The sequence below is a fragment of the Pseudorasbora parva genome, chromosome 5 (genome assembly GCF_024679245.1).
Source record: "Pseudorasbora parva isolate DD20220531a chromosome 5, ASM2467924v1, whole genome shotgun sequence".
NCBI classification, from domain to species: domain Eukaryota; kingdom Metazoa; phylum Chordata; class Actinopteri; order Cypriniformes; family Gobionidae; genus Pseudorasbora; species Pseudorasbora parva.
This window is the reverse complement of record NC_090176.1, coordinates 26,475,351-26,498,570: the sequence shown is the minus strand read 5'-3', so window position 1 is coordinate 26,498,570 and position 23,220 is coordinate 26,475,351. Positions and strand designations below refer to the sequence as shown.

The 23,220-nt window shown below is 38.5% G+C and overlaps 1 protein-coding gene across 1 annotated transcript; it reads left to right on the top strand.

The window, feature by feature from the left end:
* Window positions 1–1,831: 1,831 nt before the first annotated feature.
* wars2 (tryptophanyl tRNA synthetase 2, mitochondrial) lies at window positions 1,832–23,006 on the top strand. Its single transcript, XM_067444988.1, has 6 exons — window positions 1,832–1,971; window positions 15,781–16,038; window positions 18,722–18,802; window positions 19,390–19,472; window positions 19,566–19,684; window positions 21,404–23,006. Exons 1-6 carry the CDS (start codon window positions 1,867–1,869, stop codon window positions 21,859–21,861), a joined length of 1,104 nt encoding a protein of 367 aa, XP_067301089.1. The 5' UTR covers window positions 1,832–1,866; the 3' UTR covers window positions 21,862–23,006.
* The last annotated feature ends 214 nt before the right edge of the window (window positions 23,007–23,220 follow it).

The window sequence follows — 23,220 nt, the reverse complement described above, 5'->3', positions numbered from 1 at the left end:
AGTGAGATTCTGGAGTGCGCATACGAGGAACATTTTACTATCCCATTAGGCTACAGGAGAGTGAATGGAGGTCAAGCGACGCAACTGCTAGGTGACATGATAATGAAAATATTGGAAAGTAGTATGTCCAGATTACATTTCTCATACAATATAGAACATACTTTTTAGCAGTTATGTATAAGTAAGTAATTACTTATTCCAAATAAGTACCTACTCAAGAGAGTAGGCCTATGTAATTTTGAAGCACAAGTCTCAGTTTCCATTCACTTTTATGTACTTTTTTTTTTTTTAAATACTGTGGAAGTCAACATTGCTCATCAATGGTTTGGTTACAGACATTCTTAAAAATATCTTCTTTTGTGTTCAGCAGAAGAAAGAAATTCAGAGGTTTGGAACATATTGAAGGTGAATAAATGATGACAGAATTAACATTTTTAGGTGAATTATCCCTTTAAGTAATTTTGATGTGGTAAACACTAATTGGTGAACAGTGTTTGTGTGCCCTTTAGGAAGGGAATGCCATTTGTACATACATTCCAAACAAAAGTGAACAACCCTCTATAGCGAAGTACACTGTAAAAAATATGTCAGTTCAATAAATAATGATGACCTGTGTTTTTACATTGTCTCATCAAAATAAGTTAATAAATGTTAAACTTTTTTTAAATATAAATGCAACTCACTTTTTTAAGTCAGTTTAACTTAATCTAATTGAAATAACTTAAACATCCGATTGTACTGACAAATTTCAAGCTGTGACTTTTTTATTTTTATTTAATTTTCTTTTTTTTTTTACAGTGTATAGCAAAGAGGAGACCTACAGGCCATGCCATGGTCACTTCAAGGAAGTAATCTTATAATTTATTGTCACGTGTGTATACATATAGATAGGCCTATTCATAATATTTTTTTTTGTTTTGAAAGAAGTCACTTATGCTCAGTGGCGCCTCCAGGAAATTTGGAGTGGGGTAGCCAGAGGGGAGATTAAAAAAATCCTAGGGTGGCACATTAAAATGTACACTGCAAAAAAGTTATAAAATGCATTTGTAATTAATTTCTACTTTATCTAACCCACATTTTTTTTCTACTTTATCCAACAAAAATAATTTCCTTTCTTTGATGTAATTTGTTGATATGCAGATTCAATTACATTTTTGACTTGCATGAAACCTGGTAATTTAGATGTTTATAATGAACTGTAAAAAAAAAAAAAAAAAAATTGCGTTTGAAATTCCCATGTAAATACATTTGTAGGCGGTACCGAAATTAATTGAGGATGAACTTTGAAACCAGAAATTAAAATTAATTTAATTTAACAATTGATCAAATGTATTTAATAATCAACAATCGAATACTACCGAGCTGTACAAACATTTAAATTAGGCCTACACCTAAAGCCGATTTTATATCAACTTTTTAATAACAACATGTTTTAATTTCTGCTTCAATTTGTTGGTGAAATATAGAATTTGAACAACAGCAGTATGCCTAATGAATATGTAATTAATGTCCATATATTTATCAAAAGTCTCCTCTGTGTAGTTACTTTTTTCTAGGCTGCTTGTATTGCTTCCCTGAGGTAAATGACATTAAGTGACATTGTTTACTAGCTTGTTTTATTTAAGTTTTTTCCCCGCGTTTGAGCAAATAGGCTACACGAAATGATACACGTCAGTAATTTGTACTTCATCTTTCAACATACCTTGTGATATGCAGGGGCGGATTAAGGTCTACACAAGCCCCTAGGCTCAGGGATTTCTAGAATTTCATGGGCAGTTCCTTCTGAAATAGGAGCGAGTTACCGACTTGTTTTGAACGTATGTCCCTTATTGGACACCGTACGTGTGTGTTTATGTATAATTCAAGATGGCGCTCTCCATGAATTGTAACGTGAAATCTGTCTTTCGTTTTATTCACAAGAGTAATTCCTATCGAAGATTATTTAAAGCTGGGAAAGCGACGGGAACAACGGTAAGAAGGACATTTCTTTTTGACATTTAGTTGTTTGCCAGTTAAACAGCTTTACGGATCTGTTACATGGTTCACCTTCAGCAGAGACCTAATGCAATGCAAAGTATCCGGTAACTGTCAATCTAAACACATTACAGTAGCACACAGTCGTGTTAAATATAGGCCAATGTTTATAACGGCATTGTTTAAAAAGAGTCTTGTAAGTGTCAGTTGTAAGTGTCTAGCTAAAGTTTTTTAAATGTCTAAAATAGTTTGATATTATGTAAATTACTGGGAGTAAGATTTATTTAGTCATGATTACATATAACATGCCGTTATTATGCATCTTGGTTGTTAACCGCAGTAAATCAGTGCTGCAGAAGGGTAGCTTATGCACTCAGACTATCAGAAATTATTCAGATGATTCAGTTTTTTTTTAAATTATTATTAGAATATAGAATGTTATTTAAGATCATGTGACAGTGAAGACTGGATTAATGGCTATATCATAATATAACCGTTTTTACACCATTTTTTAATGCAGCCTTGGTGAGCATAAAAGCCTTCAAAAACACTTCTTCTCCAGAAAAAAGGTCCAAGAATCTTTCACTTTTTATGTGGTAACAACAACAACAACAACAACAACAACATCAATAGTATCTCATGATTCCATAAAATATAGATGTGGAACTGTTTTGCAGCAGTTTAACTTTTGTTTTGAAGCAGGGGTTATCTAGTAGACACACTCTTAAAAACTGTTTTGAAAGTTTTGATTTCTGAAAATGACTTGATCTAGACTAGGGGTGTCCAGTCCTGCTCCCAGAGGGCCACTGTCTTGCAAAATTCAGCTCTAACCCCAGTTAAACACACCCGAAAAGCTAATCAAGGTCTTACTAGTAACTTACAGGCAGGTGTGTTAAGGCAAGTTGGAGCTAAACTCTGCAGGACAGAGTCCCGACACCCCTGATCTAAACCTTTATACAGTGCTTGCCATTGTAAAGACTGTAAGTCTATCATTCAGAGCTAGGGAATGGAACTATTTGACCTAAAATCAAAATCTCGATTAATTAAACAATTAAGATGAATGAACGATTTTGCTATTTTTTACCCTCATGGTTCACTGATAAGGTTTGTACTGGGGATTCTTTATTAAAGGTGGGATATTATTATTTTAATGAAAATGTGATTTTCTTTGTTATTTTAAAATACTTAAAGGAAACAACTCACTTTACGCAGTTATTGTCTGTGGGTTGTAACATTTCTTACATATTTCTGTTTGTTGTACATCAGATACAGATAAATTAGCATTACATTTATTTAAATGCATTAATGAGAGTGTGTGTGTGTGTGTGTGCGCGCGTGTGAAGTAGTGAGCAACTGTGCAGTGACTGAGTTTCTGCACTCCTTTCTGCGGGCGATTTTCACGTGATGTGCGAGTTATTGTCTGTATGAGTGTTCCTTTGTTACAACATATCAGGCATTAGTTTAACATGATACACATCCGATGGTCTAAAATTGCTTCAATGTTCAAACGGGCAGGCCTTAAAACACATAAGTTATAAATGACAAAGTTTTAGAGAGGGAGTAAAATATTTGAGTGGCAGGGGGAGCTGCCACAAAAACCTGCCAGGATTGAAAGCAGCCGCCAAAAAACCCATCACTGCTTAAGGCAGCTCCTCTAAAACCTGACTGGCAGCTGCCAGTCCGGTAGATGCGTGTGGACGAAAGGACAACGCTGTTCTTTTTTCACAAACAAATTCTAAATATTGTTCCTCTCTCTTTTATTATTTTCGAATAAAAATGCTGTCAATTTCTCAGTCTTGTGTATATTTAATAAAATAAAATAAAATAAAAAATAAGATCTAGGGCAGCTGTAAAACAGTGAGAGATCTTGAGGCAGGCGAGACGCAAGTTGTGGCTGGCGCGACACTTAAATGACGACACTCTTTTACTTGCAAAAATAGCGGAAATAAATTATTGAAGTGGTAAATAAGTCCAAGATTGCACAATGTGCTGCTCTCCTGCATCGTTCTAAGTTAAAGGGGTACTTCAGCGCTGGGAAGATGAATCTGTATTTAAACTGGGTCATCAATGTAGTATAAATGTGAAATTATTTTTGAATTTGGTGCTTTCTAGACTGAGAAAAGACAGAAAAGTATTTTTGTCTCATGGGGATGAAAGACTACAATTCCCAGAATGGTTCTCTACCCCGTGAGGCCATTCCCAAAGCCACCGCTACTGGATTACTGTGACTGAGGTGGAGAAGACACTACAATTAAAAACTGAACGTGTCTGTTCAATATAATGAGTGAGTCACTGCGCGAGTCTCAGAGCACTAACTGCAGGAGTGAGATAAATGAGTTGAGCTCTCGTGATGAGAGCTGAGGTAATCGCGACTACACTCGCGGCATACATTCACAACGCGAGTTCAGTCTGGCGCGTTTCAGTTCCTGCCTTTGCAAGCTTAACTTTCATAGAAATTAATTTGAGAAGTTAAAAGACTTACATTGCTCACCATAGCTCACCGAGCTGAGCTCTGAGTGTAATGTCTCCCATTCCCCATTCGCGGGTTCAAAACATGCGGAAATGGCTCCCTCTGCTGGCTGTAGTCTTTAGCCTTTGGCCAAACATTCCTCCTATGATGCAAATATCGTCAATTTGCATCATAGGAGGAATTTTTCCAGAAATAAAATGCATAAATCTCTTGTCTCAGGGGGATATGAGGGGGGAAAGCACAATCATTTGAATATACTCCAGGGTTTCTACTGATACAAAGCCATTTGCTAATCGCTGTAGTAACCCTTTAAGGAGCTGTGAAACAGTGAGATCTCAAGCGGGGCAGGCGTGATGCGTGCTCTTACTACAAACAAAAATAGCGCTGTAAAATATGTTAACGTGGTAAATAAGTCCATGATTGCACTATCTGTTGCTCTCCTGCATCTATCTAGGTCTAGCAGCTGTAAAATTATGAAGGTGGAGATCATCTTTATTCCTATGGGTGACGTTAAGCGACTTTAACGCTTCAGCACAGCATTCCGGGAAGGCAGCGCTGCATTTGAACCGATTTGAACGCACAAATGAGGGGAAGCATCACAACATCATGCTTCAGTCGTGTCGCAAAAGTGGATCTCCACGGTGAGAGATTGCGAGGCAGGCGCGTTGCTTACCTACAGGTGATGGGATGCACGCTCCATTACAGACAATTAAGTAGATTAAAATACATGTGCAGGTCGCAAATAAGTAAAATAAGGACGATAGCACTACTGTATGTTGCTTTCGTACATCAAACGCAGCTGTTGAACAGCGAAAAATCTTGAGGCAGCTAGGAGAAATGCGTTTGATAAGTGGTGTGAATATTGACCTATTGTGTAGAGGCTCTCGCGTACTGTAGTTTGTGTAAAAACGGTGGAATTGCATATTGTGAAAAAAGAACAGCGTTGTCCATTCGTCCACACGCATCTACCGGACTGGCAGCTGCCTCCAGCACTGGCAGGTTTTAGAGGAGCTGCCTTAAGCAGTGATGGGTTTTTTGGCGGCTTCCTTCAAGTCCTGGCAGGTTTTGTGGCAGCTCACCCTGCCACGCAAAGATTTTACTACCTCTCCAAAACTTTGTCAATTGTAACCTATGTGTTTTAAGGCCTGCCCGTTTGAACATTGAAGCAATTTTAGACCATCAGATGTGTATAATGTTAAAGTTGTTTTAATGCCTGAGTTGTTTTGAATTAAATTTATGAGGGCACATTAATTTAAAAATAATGATGTGTATGGATCATTAATTTATACTGCAATATTCCTTAGTATTTGACAGAAAATGTACAAACCCGATTCAAAAAAAATTGGGACACTGTACAAATTGTGAATAAAAAAGAATAGAATATGGATAACATCAGATGTTGAAAGTGAGGCATTTTGAAATGTCATGTAAAATATTGGCTCATTTTGGATTTCATGAGGGATACATATTCCAAAGTTGGGACAGGTAGCAATAAGAGGCCAGAAAAGTTAAATGTACATATAAGGAACAGTCAAGATGGGCAGATGATCAGCAATTCCCCCAATGCTGCGGTAAAAAATAGTGGAGCAATATCAGAAAGGAGTTTCTCAGAGAAAAATAGCAAAGAGTTTGAAGTTATCATCAACTACAGTGCCTAATATCATCCAAAGATTAAGAGAATCTGGAACAATCTCTGTGCGTAAGGGTCAAGGCTGGAAAAACATACTGGATGTCCATGATCTTCTGGCCCTTAGACGGCATTTCATCACATACAGGAATCCTACTGTAATGGAAATCACAACATGGCCTCAGGAATACTTTGAGAAAACATTGTCGGTGAACACAATCCACGTGCCATTCACCATTGCCGGCTAAAACTCTATAGCAGTGGTTCCCAACCACGTTCCTGGAAGCCTACCAACAGTACAGATTTTGCATGTCTCCTCAATCAAACACACCTGATTCAGGTCATCCTCCTAGTAGTGATTCCAAAACCTGATGTGGGTGTGTCAGACAAAGGAGACATGCAAAATATGCACTGTTGGTTGTCCTCTAGGAACGTGGTTGGGAACCCCTGCTCTTCAGGTCAAAACCTAAGTTTTTATCAGCGCTCCGTTCAGAAGCCTGCATCTCTGATGGTATAGGGTTGCATGAGTCTGTGTGTCTCATTCAAGGAAAACCTTGCATTTTCCAACATGACATTTCCAGACCATATACTGCATCAATTACAACATCATGGCTGTGTAGAAGAAGGATCTGGGTACTTTAATAGCCAGCCTGCAGTCCAGATCTTTCACCCAAACATTTGGTGAATCATGAAGAGGAAGATGCAACAAATATGACATTTGACAGTTGAGCAATTAGAAGCCTGTTAGACAAGAATGGGACAACATTCCTATTCCTAAACTTGAGAAACTTGCCTCCTCAGTCCCCCAGATGTTTGCAGACTGTTATAAAAAGAAGAGGGGACGCCAAACAGTGGTAAACATGGCCTTGTCCCAACTTTTGTGAGATGTATTGATGCCATGAAATTTAAAGGGATAGTTCACTTTAAAATGAAAATTCTGTCATCCTTTACTCACCCTCAAGTAGTTTCTAACCTGTATGAATTTCTTTCTTCAGCTGAACGCAAGGGAAGATATTTTGAAGAATGTAAGTAACCAAACAGTTAACTGGAACCATTGACTTCCATAGTATTTTTTTTTCATACTATGTAAGTCAATGGCTCCAGTTAACTGTTTGGTTACTAACATTCTTCAAAATATCTTCCCTTGTGTTCAGCTGAAGAAAGAAATTCATCTATCCCTTTAAAATATTTTCCTTATTTTCCCCTTAAAATTATACATTTTCTCAGTTTTAACATTTAATATGCCATCTATGTTGTATTCTGAATAAAATATTGAAATTTGAAACTTCTGTTTTTATTCACAATTTGTACAGTGTCCCAACTTTTTGGGAATGAGGTTTGTATTACAGGCTGACGTATTATTTATTAAAGATTAAACCTATATCACTTTTATATAGATTATCTAGACCCTCTTTGCAAAACTCACTTGCTAATTCTTGCTCAATTAGCCATGTCTCACTGTTAGAATGAACCATCCTAAAATAACACTGATTAACAGCCATAACAGCCTTTTTTTCTGTAAGGGAATCCCGGTACTCAAAGTGAACTGGAGTATGTTAAGGAACTGTTAATTAACAATGCAGTTCCCTAAGTGTATGTAATCCTAACTGGACCTAAGCACAGTAAATTATAACTGTTGAGCCTTTTACTGAGCATGTGAAGCCCCCACTGCCTTGACTTGATTGACAACCAGGTTTTATTTGATGGCTTCTGCACACTTGCCGTGTAGGAATGTGCATCCACCGCTGGCAGCCAGTCTCTGTTTTGTTAACTACAGGCAGCGTGTCGTTTGGGACGCTAAAGTGCAGAGCGCTGCGACTGTGGGAGTGAGGTTACAGAAAGACGTCAAAAACCATCCCAGCAGTCCTTTATTACCAGGAACAACATTTGAAATGAGGTGTTGGTTTTCATTTGTTTTAATTTTCTCCAAATGTCGGGGACTGCGTGCTAATGCCGATATTCACAATGCTGCTAGGTGTGATGTGCTTCAAAACATGGAGTGTATTCCCGGCAAAGGAAGGTTGTGTGGTATAAGTGGGAGGGAAATTTAATGCAATCTATGCATGCAAATGTAAAGTATTAACTTATAAAATGTCAAAAAGGGTCTCAATCCACTTGGCAAGCAAATAAATGGAGCTTCGCTTACATTTTCTCACCAAAATCAGCAAGTTTTGACAAAAAAATGCTAATTAAATTCAGCATTAACCTTTCACTCTGTGTTAGTTTTGTTTCTGGAGCTGCTGAAATACCCCTGTTGGGTAAATAGTTTATGCAGTTATTTAGATAATAAAACTCGTGTCACTTTTAAGCTTTTGTTCCAGTCACATCCTGAAACTTCCCTGATTATCCTTCCATACGTTGCAGCATGAGGAGGCAGCAGGATGCAGTGGGCCTTCGCTCCAGGCTGTGTTATAAAACATGACGCTCCCTATCCGGCCCTTAATCGCCTGTGGTCTTAATGGCTGATATCAGTCATCTCAGCCTTGTGTTGCAAAAAAAGGAAACGACTCTTAATTCTTCTTCAGGTCTAAATGCTCTAACTCTCATGTCAGCTAAAACCATTAAACCTACTCCCAGAGCCGCCCGGAGAGGAAACCGTAGCAAAGGAGGTGCACATGAGCTGGGCCTGATTATTATTTATTAATTACACAATTTGTTTTTACATGTCAGCTAAGCACTTTATTTTACACTCTACTGTGTAATTCAGTTCATCATTCTGAAGGATGAACGCAATATGTGCTGAATAACCCCTCTAGACCCCTCTAGCGCTCATAATATTTTTGATAATTTAGTGTATTTTGGCTCTAAATTCTTGTAGAGCAGTGCTGGAGTTTTGTGCCATACCCTCTGGACTTATGGTAACAGAAAATATGACGTAGTTAATTGAATTGCACCCACTATCTGGTATCAAGCTTCTGGGCTGTGCTCAAACCAACAGTCAGCTCTGCAGGAAATGAGAGGGAACAAGGAGAAAAAACTCTGGCTCAGGAGTTCCTTAGTGTTACCATAATTACACATTGATAAATTTATGAGGTGTGTGCAGGTTATTTCTGCTTCGTTATGACTTTTATGTGTTTAATTTGTCATTAGTAGGCTAGCGCCTCTGTGCTTTTCCTGTCGAGGCTCAAAAGGAAAAAAAGGCTGAAGTGGATTTGTCCTTTATTTGCTTAGTGTAGTTTATAAAGAGTGTTCAAATATCGCAATATAATCCATGCAAGACATTTATCATTCTCCATGCCAGGCATTGGGTTTTGGTTTAAGATCTCGGCAGCCTTTTCTGTGTAACTTTCAAATAATTATATTTCATGTCAGACTAAGCGTAACCTATCTTTTAATATGTAATGCGATCAGCAGAGGGAGGATTGTAGTGAAACAAAAGCGATTGGTCCTAAACGGTTCAGGGTTTGGCCTCCGAGCCGCGGTCCGTAGTGGAGCGTCTGTCTTGTCCTGGTTATTTTTGGAGCGCGGTGCGGCCCTTTCTGCTGGGAGCGCTGTTTTTGAAGGGACTCCAGCCCCATTAATCAGGCCGGGGACCCCACGGTGTGAGAGGGCCCCCAGCCCTGGCTCTCCACACTGCGAGTTTCTGTTCCTCTCCCTGCGCTCTCTGCACAGTGTGAAGCGTAGAGGAACCTCATCAATCTCACCTGTCCGAAACGTCAACCGCAGATTTAATCAAACGCTCCGTCTCCTGCCCCCCTGCCACCTCCTGTACACCGCCCTCCTCCCCACAAAATACCTCTTCTTTAGCTCTGTCTCCTGCTCATTCTTTCGCTGCTTTTTTGGCTTTGTCACTCATGCTTTCTCTAATGTGTTTCCCCCTAAAAACAGGCCTCGTTCCTATTTTATTTTCAGCCGTTCGCACTTTGCTTCAAGCTGAGTGTGTTTCGGTATGGCAAAGAAACATATTCCCCACCGTTTCAGGTACAGGGAGGTGCATAAAAATGATTTTCTGCTCTATACTTCACCAAAGCGGGGCTTTGTTGGGTAGCCCAGCGGAGAGTGGCAGGATTAAGGCATGTGTTTCTGCTGTTCAGCGTGATGTCTGTTTTAATAGGGTGAGTGAGGCGATACTGATAGACACAGTAACAGTAGGTTCTGTGTGTCTGAAGCTTAGTGGGGGACAAATGGACTGGGGCGGGAGGGTCAAAGGTGCCGTTCAGAAACGGCCTCACGCTCCCGCTCTGATATCAGCTCCTGTGGAGAGCTTCTCCACATTTACTGAGCTGCTGATGCTTTCCTGCAGAACCATAAAGGGTGCTGAAAGGTAATGTTGGAATTGGCATGCAAAGATGGCCGTCTCTGTCAGGATGTCAGAGTCCAGCTAGGCTGTCTGTTTCATCAAGGTCTTGTTGGCTCTTTAGGTTCTTATCGTTTCATGGGGAATGTTTCTTCACTGTAAAAATTATATGATCTGTAATTAATGACAACTTATTTTTAATTACTTTAACTTTTATTTTTTAGTTGTCATTAGTAGGCTAGTATATGAGAGACAACTAGACAATATTTTAAAAGAAAATTAGTTGAAAATTACTTGTAAATAACTTGTACAGACAGTTTGATTGTACTTAATTTAAGGCAGCAGCTGAACTTAATTTTTTAATTAGGTGGAACAATTTTTTTACAGTGTGTGCATAGCAATGGCTAGTGAATAAAACTGTGAATAAAATGCCTATAAAAATAAAACCTTTTAAAAGTTTTTAAGTTTTTTTTTTTTTTAATTTTTTAAGTGACAGACAAAAAATGACAGCCTTTGCCAACAAAATATATGAAAAGTGTTTTTAAAAAGCTGATAAGCTATAAGTTGCATGTAGTCATGCATTTATATATTTTTTTCTTTGCTCTGATCCTGTTTGAAAAACACTCTTAGAAATGTCCTTTCGAGAATGAGAACCTTTAGTATAATTGCAAAATACTATATTATAATTTTTTACAGCGAACCTAATCTGTTCACAATGAAGATTTAAGTGTTAGTATTCATTTGTTTTTTTCTAATGGTGGCCTTGGAGCTGAATTTTCACTATGTTGATAGAAAAGTGTCAGTCCATCTAATTTGGTCAAATGGCGATTCTTGGCCTGTGTCTACTACTAATACGTATTGCAAACCCACCAGATTTTAATTTTTATTGTACTTGGTTAACATGCAGAATTTTACTATTTTTGAACCACCTGAGATTGAATCACCCAAAATACTCTGGACCTCCACGCACTAGCAGTAGACTGAAAAAACAGTGTTATTCATTATTCAAAAAACTATTTTGTCAGCCAATTGTCCAAGTTCTTCTACTTAAAAAGTTGAGAGAGGCCTGTACTTTTCATCATAGATACACTTCAACTACGAGAGGCCGAATAAAAAAAAAAATGTATTTGCAAATTATTATGGTAGAAAATAAATATTTGGTCACCTACAAAAAAGCAAGATTTGTGGCTCTCACAGACCTGTAACTTCTTCTTTAAGAGGGTCCTCTTTCCCCCACTCGTTACCTGTTTTAATGGCACCTGTTTGAACTCGTTATCAGTATAAAAGACACCTGTCCACAACCTTAAACTGTCAGGGTCCAAACTCCAACTATTAAAATTGGCCAAGATTCAAATTGAACAAAATTGTAGACCTGCACCAGGCTGGTAAGACTGGCTTGACAGGCTTGGTGTGAAGAAATCAACTGTGAGAGCAGGGACCAAAGTAACAAAGGCTACCATCAGTAACACCCTACGCCACCAGAGGCTCAAATCCTGCAGTGCCAGACATGTCCCCCTGGTTAAACCAGTGCATGTCTGAGCCCATCTGAAGTTTGCTAGAGAGCATTTGGATGATCCAGAAGAGGACTGGGAGAATGTTAGCCTAGAAATCTAGACGCACCCTAGCGGCAGCAAATTTAATTTGCCCGCAAGTGTGGTCTAGCAACTCTCAATTCCTATCTGAGCTGTATTCCTCAGAATCTGGATGGCCCAATCACATCGTGTATAGAGTCGGCGGGCGGGGCCATAATGACGAAAGCCGAGTTGCGTTTGCGTGCTTCTAGTAACACAGAAACTGGCTAACGGCGGCGGTCTTTCGAATCAGCTCTGCCTGCGCCTCCGGAAGACTTGGAGTTAAGCTTTCCTCTGAGAAAAGAACAAAGAGCGGCACTGAAGTCATTCTTAAAAAGGGAAGATGTGTTTGGAGTTTAGCCGACCGGGTACAGCGAATGTTTAATCAGTCTGCGAGCTCCCCTTCACCGTCGTTGCTCCGGTTGGTGTAGCGCTATCCTATCGCGTGCAGAGGGAGTTTGAAAGACAACAGTTTATCCCGCCCCTCGGATTGAGCCCTGTCAATGGTGAGTTTCCAGACCAAACATCTTGATGTGGGTCTGGCTTGTCAGGCTAGGAGAATGTCAGATGAAACTAAAATATAACTTTTTGGTAAAAACTCAACTTGTCGTGTTTGGAGAAGAAAGAATGCTGAGTTGTACCATACCTACTGTGAAGTATGGGGGTGGAGACCTCATGCTTTGGGGCTGTTTTTCTGCAAAGGAGGAGATCTAGCCTCACATGGTCATACTCTTCTAGTCAGAATATGAGTCTGAAACTGCTCCATTGGGTTGTGATTATGGGGCGTATTTCAACCGAACCAGGAAAGACCTCAATTGGATAGACCTACAACCAATCAGAGCAATGAAGCGACGTCAACAGAGCTCAACTGCACTGTGTTGCCATGTCTGCTTTTTTTTCCATGGGTTGTTTTCTATGTCCGTGGGTTGAAGCAACTATTAGGCCCCTATGCGATGTATAGATCCATGAATGGGAATTTTAGCAGGCAACCTTGCCAAAATAACACACATTTTACCCCCAAACACTATTTTTTCCCCCAGAGAACCCCCGGAGAAGCTATTGTTTAGGGCTAGTAGTTGGCGGGTTTTGTCGTCCCCGTCTGCACCCCGTCTGCACGCAAGCTGAAATAAACAATTTTTGCCGGTGTTGTAAAAAAAAAATATTTCAGGATACACAGAGTACTTACCCAACATGATCATCATTTTTGAGAAAATTGTAAAGGTGAATGCATATACAAACAAGCTCTCCGTTTAAAATTTGAACAAATAAAATCCAAGCCCCTTTGATGACGTGCATGATTACGTTACTGTTTATCATCTGTCCGTCATCGTCTAAAGCCCGCCCTGATGATTTCATTGGTCCGAACAGTTTCTGTTCGGAGATAATCACTCCTCTATGGAGCAAGGCTAGACCGAACTGCCCGACCTAAAAATGTTGTAGGGGCGGGGCTAAGTTCGGCTGGCATCCAGGCTAGAGGAGATCTGCATGTAGGAATGGGCCAAACTACAAGCAATGTGGTGACTTACAGAAAACGTTTGACCTCTGTCATTGCCATCAAAGGGTATATAACAAAGTATTGAGATTAACTTTTGTTATTGATCAATTCAATTGACCAAATTCTTTAAAAACCAGACAATGTGATTTTATTATTATTATTATTATTATTATTATTATTATTATTATTATTATTATTTTAATTTTCTTTCTCATTCTGGCTCTCATAGTTGAAGTGTACCTATGAGGAAAATTGCAGGGCTCACTCATATTTTTAAGTGAAAGAACTTGCACAATTGGTGGATAACTAAATACTTTTTTGCCCCACTGTATAATAGCTATATCTAGTTTTTTCTAGACTTTCTCACTCTATCCTGCAACTACAGGACACACACAGACACACTTACAATTAAATACTCCTACAAAGTGCCTACATGAGTGTAAGAACAGGGATCGTAGGTGTACTATGTAACCCTATCAGCTTGCACACACACTCATGTGGTTTAATGTGTACTCCATATGTTAGACCTGTAGGATTTTTTTCTACTTTGCTGCACTGTGGTACAACAGTTTTGTGTTTGTCAGTGTAAAACATTAGGAGAGAAGTAACTGCTCTTGCCAGGTGTTATCAAGAAAGGGTTTGTGCTGGTGGGACAGCTGAGGAGAGAGAGCAAGTTCAGTACATTTGAGTAAATGGGTGAGATAACTGTAGGTTAGAATGGGAATAGTATAATGTGCCATGATTTTATTTGTAAAATTAAAGTATTTATCTCACATTATACTTTAAATCAACAGGGATGCTGCATTTGGCTTAAGCATTGTTTATTCTCGACACATTTACAAATGACAATTTAGAGCCTCAAGACTTACATTTCAGGTTAGTTATTTCACTATGAAATCAAATTACATAAATGCATGTATTGTACAGTGTATAAAATATACAGGCTTTCTCCTTTGACGTTAGACTAAACAAGGAAATTTGATAAATGCGGTTGTATTTTTTATTTATGGCATCAACAAAACAGCCATATGTAAATAAACACATATAAAGATAGCGGAATTAGGAAATTCTGTATTGTTTAACTGATGTCACTATAGTTAAAACCATTCATACACCATGGATAAATAATGAAGAGTGAAGTTGAAAATTGAAACTGTGTAATGTACCTATTGAATAAAATTCCCCCATCATCACACCAGCTGCTAAAAAAATTTCTATATAAGAATCTGATTTTTCAGACATTCCTTCTTGTCGGTAGATGGGAGGTGCGATATGCTGATTATTCCTTCGGTATTTGGGACTAGTGTTGTTTCAGCTTATGTGTGATTGTCTCAAATGACACCATTACCATGTCTGGATGGTTAATGATCGGCCGGAGGGGAAGAGGGGAACAGCGCAAGGTGAGAACACACATGAACCAGGCTCCGTTCTGCCCCAAATCACTTCTGACACCTCAGAGAGGCCCTGTGCATTCGGGCCACTGCACTGCAATTACTCACCCAGTAATGGCATAAATAGCCTTCTCCTTCCCTTTTTATAGGCTAACTAGCTAATGACACTGGATCAGTGATTGTATTCCCTTGGCTATAGGCTTCCCTCAAGCCAAACTGATTTCAGATCAGCCATAGATCTCCGATTGTATATGGGCCCTATGTATATGTATAAGTTACCTCATACATGTGATGCAGGTGTCAACACTTTTTTTTAATTCAAGCATGTTTTCCCTTTTTAAGTATTTTATATTTTAATGTTAATCTTTTCTTAAAGACTAGATTATTTGGGAGTTTTAAAAGTGAGTTTTTTCCCCAAAGCTTATTAGGTATATGTAACCCCCTGTAATCTTCAACTCGCCTGAAATGACTGCCTCAAACCATCGTCAGAACCTGGCTCATCTAGGCCTGCTAGTAACATAATATTTGTCCAGAAGTCAGTGAGAATATCTCACTTTTTTATAAACACTAAGAAGGAGGGGCTGTCCAAGCATTTTAAAATGAGCTCTTTGTTTTATTCTTTCTAATCTTTAATATGCTTTATGGGTTTACAACATCGCACTGCTTTCTTCTATTGCTGTTTCGGGTAGGACCACTACTGTGATTGTTATTCCACAACTATGTCACTCTTAAAAGCTGCTATTGGCTGGCTGTGAACTGTGGAGTGTTTTCATTGGCTGTGGAGCGGTTCCGCTCTAGCACTCTCTCACCCGGTAGGGTGCTCTGTTAGTGTGAGACATACTTCGGATTTATCGCTTTGATAACATTTATAAAACTGTGTAAGGCGTCCCCTTTCTTCCTGTAGGTGCACCACCAAATTTTGTTACATTCACTTTTATGCCGTCTTTTTTTCTCCCATTACTGTTTATCTTTCATATAAATCGATTTTATCTTATTCTCTTTTTGTTCCCTACAGAGCCACCATAAAGGTCAGGTTTTCTCAGGAATCCAGCCCACAGGTGTTCCTCACTTGGGGAACTATCTTGGAGCTCTAGAGAGCTGGGTGTCCTTGCAGAACGAGTACAGTTCAATCCTGTACAGCATCGTAGACCTCCATTCCATCACCCAGCCTCAAGACCCTCAAATTCTACGAGACAACATCTTGGACATGGCTGCAAGTCTGTTGGCCTGCGGCATTGACCCGACTCGCTCCATCCTCTTTCAGCAGTCTCAAGTAAGTTGAAGACTTGCTTCCAAGTAAACAACCTGTATTAAATCACATTAAAGGGACAGGTCATCCCGTCATCATTTGCTCAGCTTCATGTCATTCCAAACATTTATGACTTTCTTTCTTCTGATGAACACAAAATATATGTTGATTGACTGCTTTTATCCACACAGTGAAAGTCAATGGAGTCCAAAGTGTTCCACAGAAGAAAGTAATCAGCTTTGCGACTACATGAGGGATGAACTATCCCTTAGTTTAGACCATGCATAACTGCCACTAATATTATATTTTTTAACTGCGTAGATCTTTGTTCATCCCTTCTGCCTAAAAAATTTCAAATAATAATAAGGCACCTTTCAAATAACTTCAGAAGTCTCATTCTAAAAAGGCGTCCGGTCCTTTTATTGGGCTGAACTACTGGCAGTCAGCTAAAACATATTTTCCATCGCCAAATATTTATTTAATGAAGGCTAGCTTTAAATGCTTATTCTACCAAACTGATTGCTATCTCTACAAATTCTCGGGATATAGGGAAAACACACAGATTCGTTTTCACGGTTCACTTCAAAGTGACCACATGAAGCAGAACGAGGAGGATAATAATAGATTTTACTGTGCACAGCAACTCGCTAGCTGCACAGCACGTTTTCTCTCCAATTGAGCAACTTTTGAGGGGTAACTATAATAAGTGTGGACATGTTCTTCCTCTCAGCCACCTGATATGCTTTCAACTCTGCGTGTTTGTGTGTGTTGTGCAGCAGAGTGAAAGTGTGTGGGGTTTTTGTGTGTTTTCTCACTAGAACTTTGCAGCGAGCATGTGAAAACGCACACACACTCGCACTCCCCCCGATTTTATTCCATTTTAACTTCATGCCACATATCTTGGCAGAACTGAAGACCTCCCATCGAACATACGAGCACAAGACTGTTCCACATGTGAAAATAATACCCTGGCCCAAGGAAAACACTTGACTTCATTGAAAAAATGGTGACAAGCTAAAATCAATCGAATCTTAAGTACAGGGCTTTGTGTTATATCTGTATGTGTGTTTGGGGTAAATTGCACTAAAATTCCTTTTAGCATCCACACAACAGAGAGACTTGTGTGTACGTTTCTGGCAGACTCGAGTAATTGAACTCGATGTATAAATCTAAACTAATACGACTTTTATATTTACTTTTAAGTAAACTTTTATATTTCACTTTTATATTTAGTGCTCTATTGTTTCACTAACTCTTTCTGTGTCTCAATCGATTGCACAAAACTGACAAATGAAGTCATCTGAGACATCCACCACCACTATATCAAATTATCTGCCACGATCTCTGTCTTCTTTGTATCTGCTGGCTCCCCCTCACACGTAGATTAGCTAACTGTAATAAATATCTCTTTCAGCACTGTGCTATAAAATCACGTTTTATGTTCGTTCCTCTCGGGGTTTACCTCAGATGCCTCTGAATCCTTATGTGAGTGTATGAAATGGCGGCAGCACCCATAAACATTATTTCTCTAAAGCAGAATGATGTTGAGGAGTATTTTTCTTTCGAATCTGTGTGTGCACACTTCTGGAGCTCTTTTGGGAACTGCAGATTTCACAATAGGAGTCAAAAAAGATCTTTCATGATTTTGTAATGAGAGAAAGACTAGTTTGAGTACTTCTGGTAAATAATGCAGAGATGCCTACTGTGCTACTGTGCACCTGGTGAAAGGTGGGGAACAGATTAATATATTTTATTTTATATGTAGTTTATGTATTGTAAATTAATATTACACACGCACACAAACACACACTCATATTTGTTTTTGTATAATGTGGAGACATTCCATAGGCCTTTAGGTTTTTATACCGTATAACCTGTATTTTATATCCCCTCTCCTTGTAATACCCATGTCATTATACACGTGTCCTGATATTTCACAAAAACAAACACACGTACACAATTTTGGGTATAATCTGTCACAGTTTACCTTTTGCTATCCTCACTTACATAAATGAACTATAGTGTCATGCACCCACTGGTAAAAAAATATATCTGGTGTCTGAATAATTTTTTTTGGACAAGTTATTATCAAATGATCTGATATTTTAAAAGACTTGACCTCGACACACACACTATGCTTTTCTAACTCCGTAATGGAGATTAATTATTTAACTAAGCTTTTTCTTCATCATGCTATCAGGCAGATCTGCAGGAGCTTTTGTCATTTACAAAAACGGACTAATAATTAAACTAGTAAAGTATTTATGAGTGAATCATTCATTTAAACTGTAAAAAAACAAAAAAAGAATTTACTCAGATTAATTCAACTTTTTAAATAGACTGCAGCAGTTAACATTAATCAGAACCTTTAGTAAATGTCATCTTATTTTATTTAGTTGTTCAGAAAAATGGAAGAATAGTTTGGGAGAACTTTGTTTAAAAATTTGTTTTTGATTGTCAATTCATCCATAATCGTGTTGTTCTAATATCAGGACAGTTGTATCACCCAGATTTTCTCAATAATGAATTTTAGAAATTTCAAAACGTACTTACATTCTCTTTTCATAGAAAAAGGTTGTTCAAAGCATTGCATGAATGAATTGCACGCTTGATATATTTCTTAATAAATACATGGATCAAACAAAGAAATGCATGCCATGCAATTTTTGTTTTAAAAAAGTAATTATTATACAATTGATCTGTGCAGGTCGCTGAACATGCTGAGCTCTCGTGGATCCTAGGTTGCCTTACCAGCATGCCGCGTTTACGGCACCTGCCTCAATGGAAGGTAATTCCAGGATGTTTGTTTTTGCTGCATTCATCAGCTGTAAACCGATTTTTGTCTGCTCGTGATCATGTTAAATAAAAGGACGTGACATATTACAGCCTCTAGTCTAGAAGATAACTTGCCAACTTAAATATTCAAGCCTCCCTCCTCTGTTTGGTGTCTATGTGGCACGGCGACAGGGTTTTCCTGTGCTGGTCGTGAGGGTGGGCGGACCTGGCAGGAAGAGACAGGGCTTGATAATGACTGTGATTCAACCAGAGAGGACAACCCTTTTATATTGCTGCTCACGGAGCGCTCGGCCAGAAGCCTCCACCGCTGCAGGGAAAACACCTAGCTGTTTACTCAACAGCTGAGTGCATGTGAAACGTGGCGGAAAGTGGCCTTTGGATGCTGCCTGTGTGCGTTAATGTGGCAAAACTCCTTCATTCAGGCCGATCTGGGGCACTGAGACGGCGCTTGATGTTAGACCTCATTGTAATAAGAAAACAGACAGTTGCAGCCAAATGTAATGAAAGGTGCTTTAGATTTATTTCAGACTTTCCTCTCTGTCCTTCCAGTGGTAAATCCTCCATTTATTTTCCTTGCAGATGAAGAGCAACCTGAAGAATGAGGGCAGTGTGGGGCTTTATACGTACCCAGTGTTACAAGCAGCAGACATTCTGCTCTACAAGTATGACCGGCTCTGCTCTTGATGTGTTTTGTTCTTAGTGTGGTTATATTCCCAGCTTTTTGTTTGAGAGAGAGTGATGTTATTGTTGTGCAGATCTACACATGTGCCAGTAGGGGAGGACCAGATCCAGCACTTGGAGCTCGCCCAGGACTTGGCCCGCATCTTTAACAACCAGTATGGAGAGTTCTTCCCCGAGCCTCGTGCCCTGCTCAGTATGTTTAAAAACTCTTGTGTTCATCTCATGACATTAACCTACCATTTTAATTAGTCTGTTTTTCTCGTAAAGCTTCACCTGGGGACAAACTCTGAAAAGTGGAGAAGTAAGACAAATTTTCTCTGTGTCATTCAGCGAACACACAAATGAGTCAGTGCTCTCAAGTGTCTACTCAAGCTCCCAGCTTTCCTCTCTGTATGTTACACGTTCACACAACAGCGTACCCTCGCATAATAAGCGGTGCGCACACATGGCAGGCATGTTGGATCATCAGTTTGAGCTACAGTCTTTCTCTATAATTATCGCCATCATAAAAGCACAATATGAAACCAGTCATGTGTGCAATGGCGCTTTGATTAAAGGAATGTTCTCTTCCTCCTCTATTTGAGTGATGGGGTGATAATGGATTTGGGGGGTTTCCCTATAGTGACTTCACAAAGGACCGGTTCACGTCGCTCTACTTCCATGTGAAGGAAGACTGTGCCTGCATCCGAGAGCCAAAGCTGAAGAAGCCAAACAATATCTATTGCACTGAAACCAATTCAAAGATCCGACCATTAGAGCCCATCTGCGTTGTGATCTCACAAAGAAATAATATTTACACAACCCACTTGGTTTCCTGAGATTCTTAATTTCAATCTGACGAGTCTTTGATTTGTGGTCACTGTTTTATGCTAATTTACTGAAATTGATTTTTTTTTTTTTTTTAAGCGGAAATTGCGTTCTATGATCACTTTTGTATCGAAATGGTTAGGCAGAGAAATCTGTATTAACTAACATCTTTCCTCCAGCATTTTTTTTTTGTTGGTTCAATTCTCATTAAAAAACCCAAAGGGCCAGTTCATCTAATGAATAAGTAGTTAACAGTTTTGAATAAGTAGTTAACAGTTTGAATAAGAGACAACCTTTACTGAACTAAATCTATCATAGCGTTTCTGAATTCAACCTCTGAGACACATTTTGTGTCATTGAGTTTTATAAAGAGATATGCTGCACATTTGTAGTCTCTTTAAAAAAAATAAAATAATAGTGTTAAATATTTTTGCAATTTAAATAAGCCATTTCTATATTAATATATTTCACAGTATAATTGTATTCCTGTGAAGACTGGCATTCGGCATTCTTTAGTGTTGCATGATCCTTCAGAAATAATTCTTCATTCTTCATTATTATTTATTTTTTCTCTTTTTTGTTATCATTCTTTTTATTGTCAATGCTGAAAACATTTGTGCTGCTTAATATTTTTGTGGGAATTGTGTTTTTATTATGTGTTTTTTAATTTTGTGTTAATATTAATATTAATATTATTAATTTTGTTGTTATTATTATTAACGTATTAGTAATAACGCATATTAGTCTTATTATAGACATATAATGTTCCAGAAAATTTCTATCAATGACCATTATTGACCCTTAATGTGCCATTTTGCAATAAAAGTAGGCTATTATTTAAAATGCTTAAGAAATATATATTACTGACCCCAAATTTTTTAACAGTAGTGAATGGGAAACTCAAATTTTTTTTTTTTTTTTTAACAAAAGCTGTCACTGGTATGGTACCCTTTAAAATGTTTCTAATATGTACCATTTAGTTACTATATACATTTTTGGTGCAAAGATATACCTTTTAAAAGGGTATTGTCCCAGTGACAGCTTTTGTACCTTTTTGAAAAAATGCAGAATAAATGTTTAAACTTTCCTGCTTTTTAACTCTCAGGTGTCACTCGAAAGGTAAAATCTCTCAGGGATCCAACTTCTAAGATGTCCAAGTCAGACCCCCAAAAGTTATCTACAATCTTCCTGAACGATACACCTGATGACATTGTCTTCAAGATTCGCAGAGCTGTGACTGACTTGACTTCTGAAGTGACCTATGAGCCTGAGAGTCGGCCAGGTGTATCAAACCTGATCTCCATGCATGCGGCTGTGTCTACACAGAGCGTGGAGGAGGTGGTCCAGCTGGCTGAAGGTATGGACACTGGAGAGTACAAGAAACTGGTGGCCGAGGCTATTGTACAGAAGCTGCAACCCATTCGGCTGGAGATCCAAAGACTGAGGGACGACAGAGGCTATCTTGAGAGTCTGTTAGCCAAAGGAGCAGAGAAGGCTCGCAGCCTCGCAGTTCCTGTGATGACGGAAGTTAGGAAACTGTTGGGCTTTTATTATGGCAATTGATAAACTCTTCTTTGTCTGTCTAAGATTCTTTTAGTTTAGTGGTGAAAAAACTGTTGGTAAGTAAATTACACCAGTCAGCATAAATTACCTACGTCTGTTCAAATGCTCAGTTTTATTTGTTCTTGGACTGTCAACCATTTTCTTTTTATTTAAAATAATCTGTTTTTTAGGTTTTGGTACACGAATAACTTGCGTTCAAAATCCTTTTCAATCTCACCCGTGCCTCAACACACACATGCTGAGCAGGAGAAACTGCCAGTCCTGGAGTAGTGGAAAACTCTTGGCAAAGTCTGCTCAGGGCCGCTAGTTGACACAGTCGCACCTCACACACGCAATATACTTGTGTAAGAGAATAATCATTTAATTGTAGCCTTTTGCACAGTTTTTTTTTTTTTTTTTTTCCTCATATAGGAATGCATCTGTGAAGAGGTGTCAAGATTATCCAAAGCAAAATTACATGTTTTAAGGCTGGGCAATTGATAAAAGTTTAAATGTTTTATGTTTCAATGTCTTGATATGCAAATTATATTAGATACATTGATTTTATAACCATTTATCCCTGAAAATTATTAACAAATACATGCATTTAATATGCTCCTGTCTTCATTTAAAGCATACAACTAGCCAGGCGTGTATTAGGGAAAATCAAAAAAATATAGGCTATAACTAAAATTTGAAAGATGCACTGGCTGATATTTAAGTTCATAACTCAATAGTTGATTTGTTGTGTTATAAATGGATGTTGTTTAAAATAATGAGTTATGCTTGTAATTTTAAATTGGGAACAACCGTTTTCATTTAGGCTACTTAAACTAAGTCAAAAATAACATTTCCCTGCCTAGCCTACTTTTCAATGAAATAATTCTAAAATAATTAATCATAAATCACGAAATGAGAAAACATTATTAACTGTACCCGTATTCTGATTCTTTTAAATTGCGATTGGAAACATTTCCATCGTCATTTAGCCTACTGTACAAACATGCATTATTCTCCAAACTGTGTTGTGAATTCAAAGATATATGGGAGGATTATGTGTGGAGTTTATTCGTTCCACCGGGCAATTAATGATCAGTCCAGCTAAATGTTTCGTTTGTTTAGAGCTTTCCCCCCGTTCTCTATAAAAGTCATGCAGACTGAAGGAACCCTGCTTTGAAGTGTCATTCTTTTTTTTTTTTCCTTCTTCTTCTTTTTTTTGCCTACTTGTTCAAATACGCTATTTTTAGCTGGTGAGCTTTGTGCCAGTGTTGTAACTTTGGTATAGACTCCATATGCGCAGCTAAATAGGCTATATATATATAATACACAACGTGCAGGTTATATGGGATAGCGCGCGGGAGAAGGCTATAACCAGAAAAG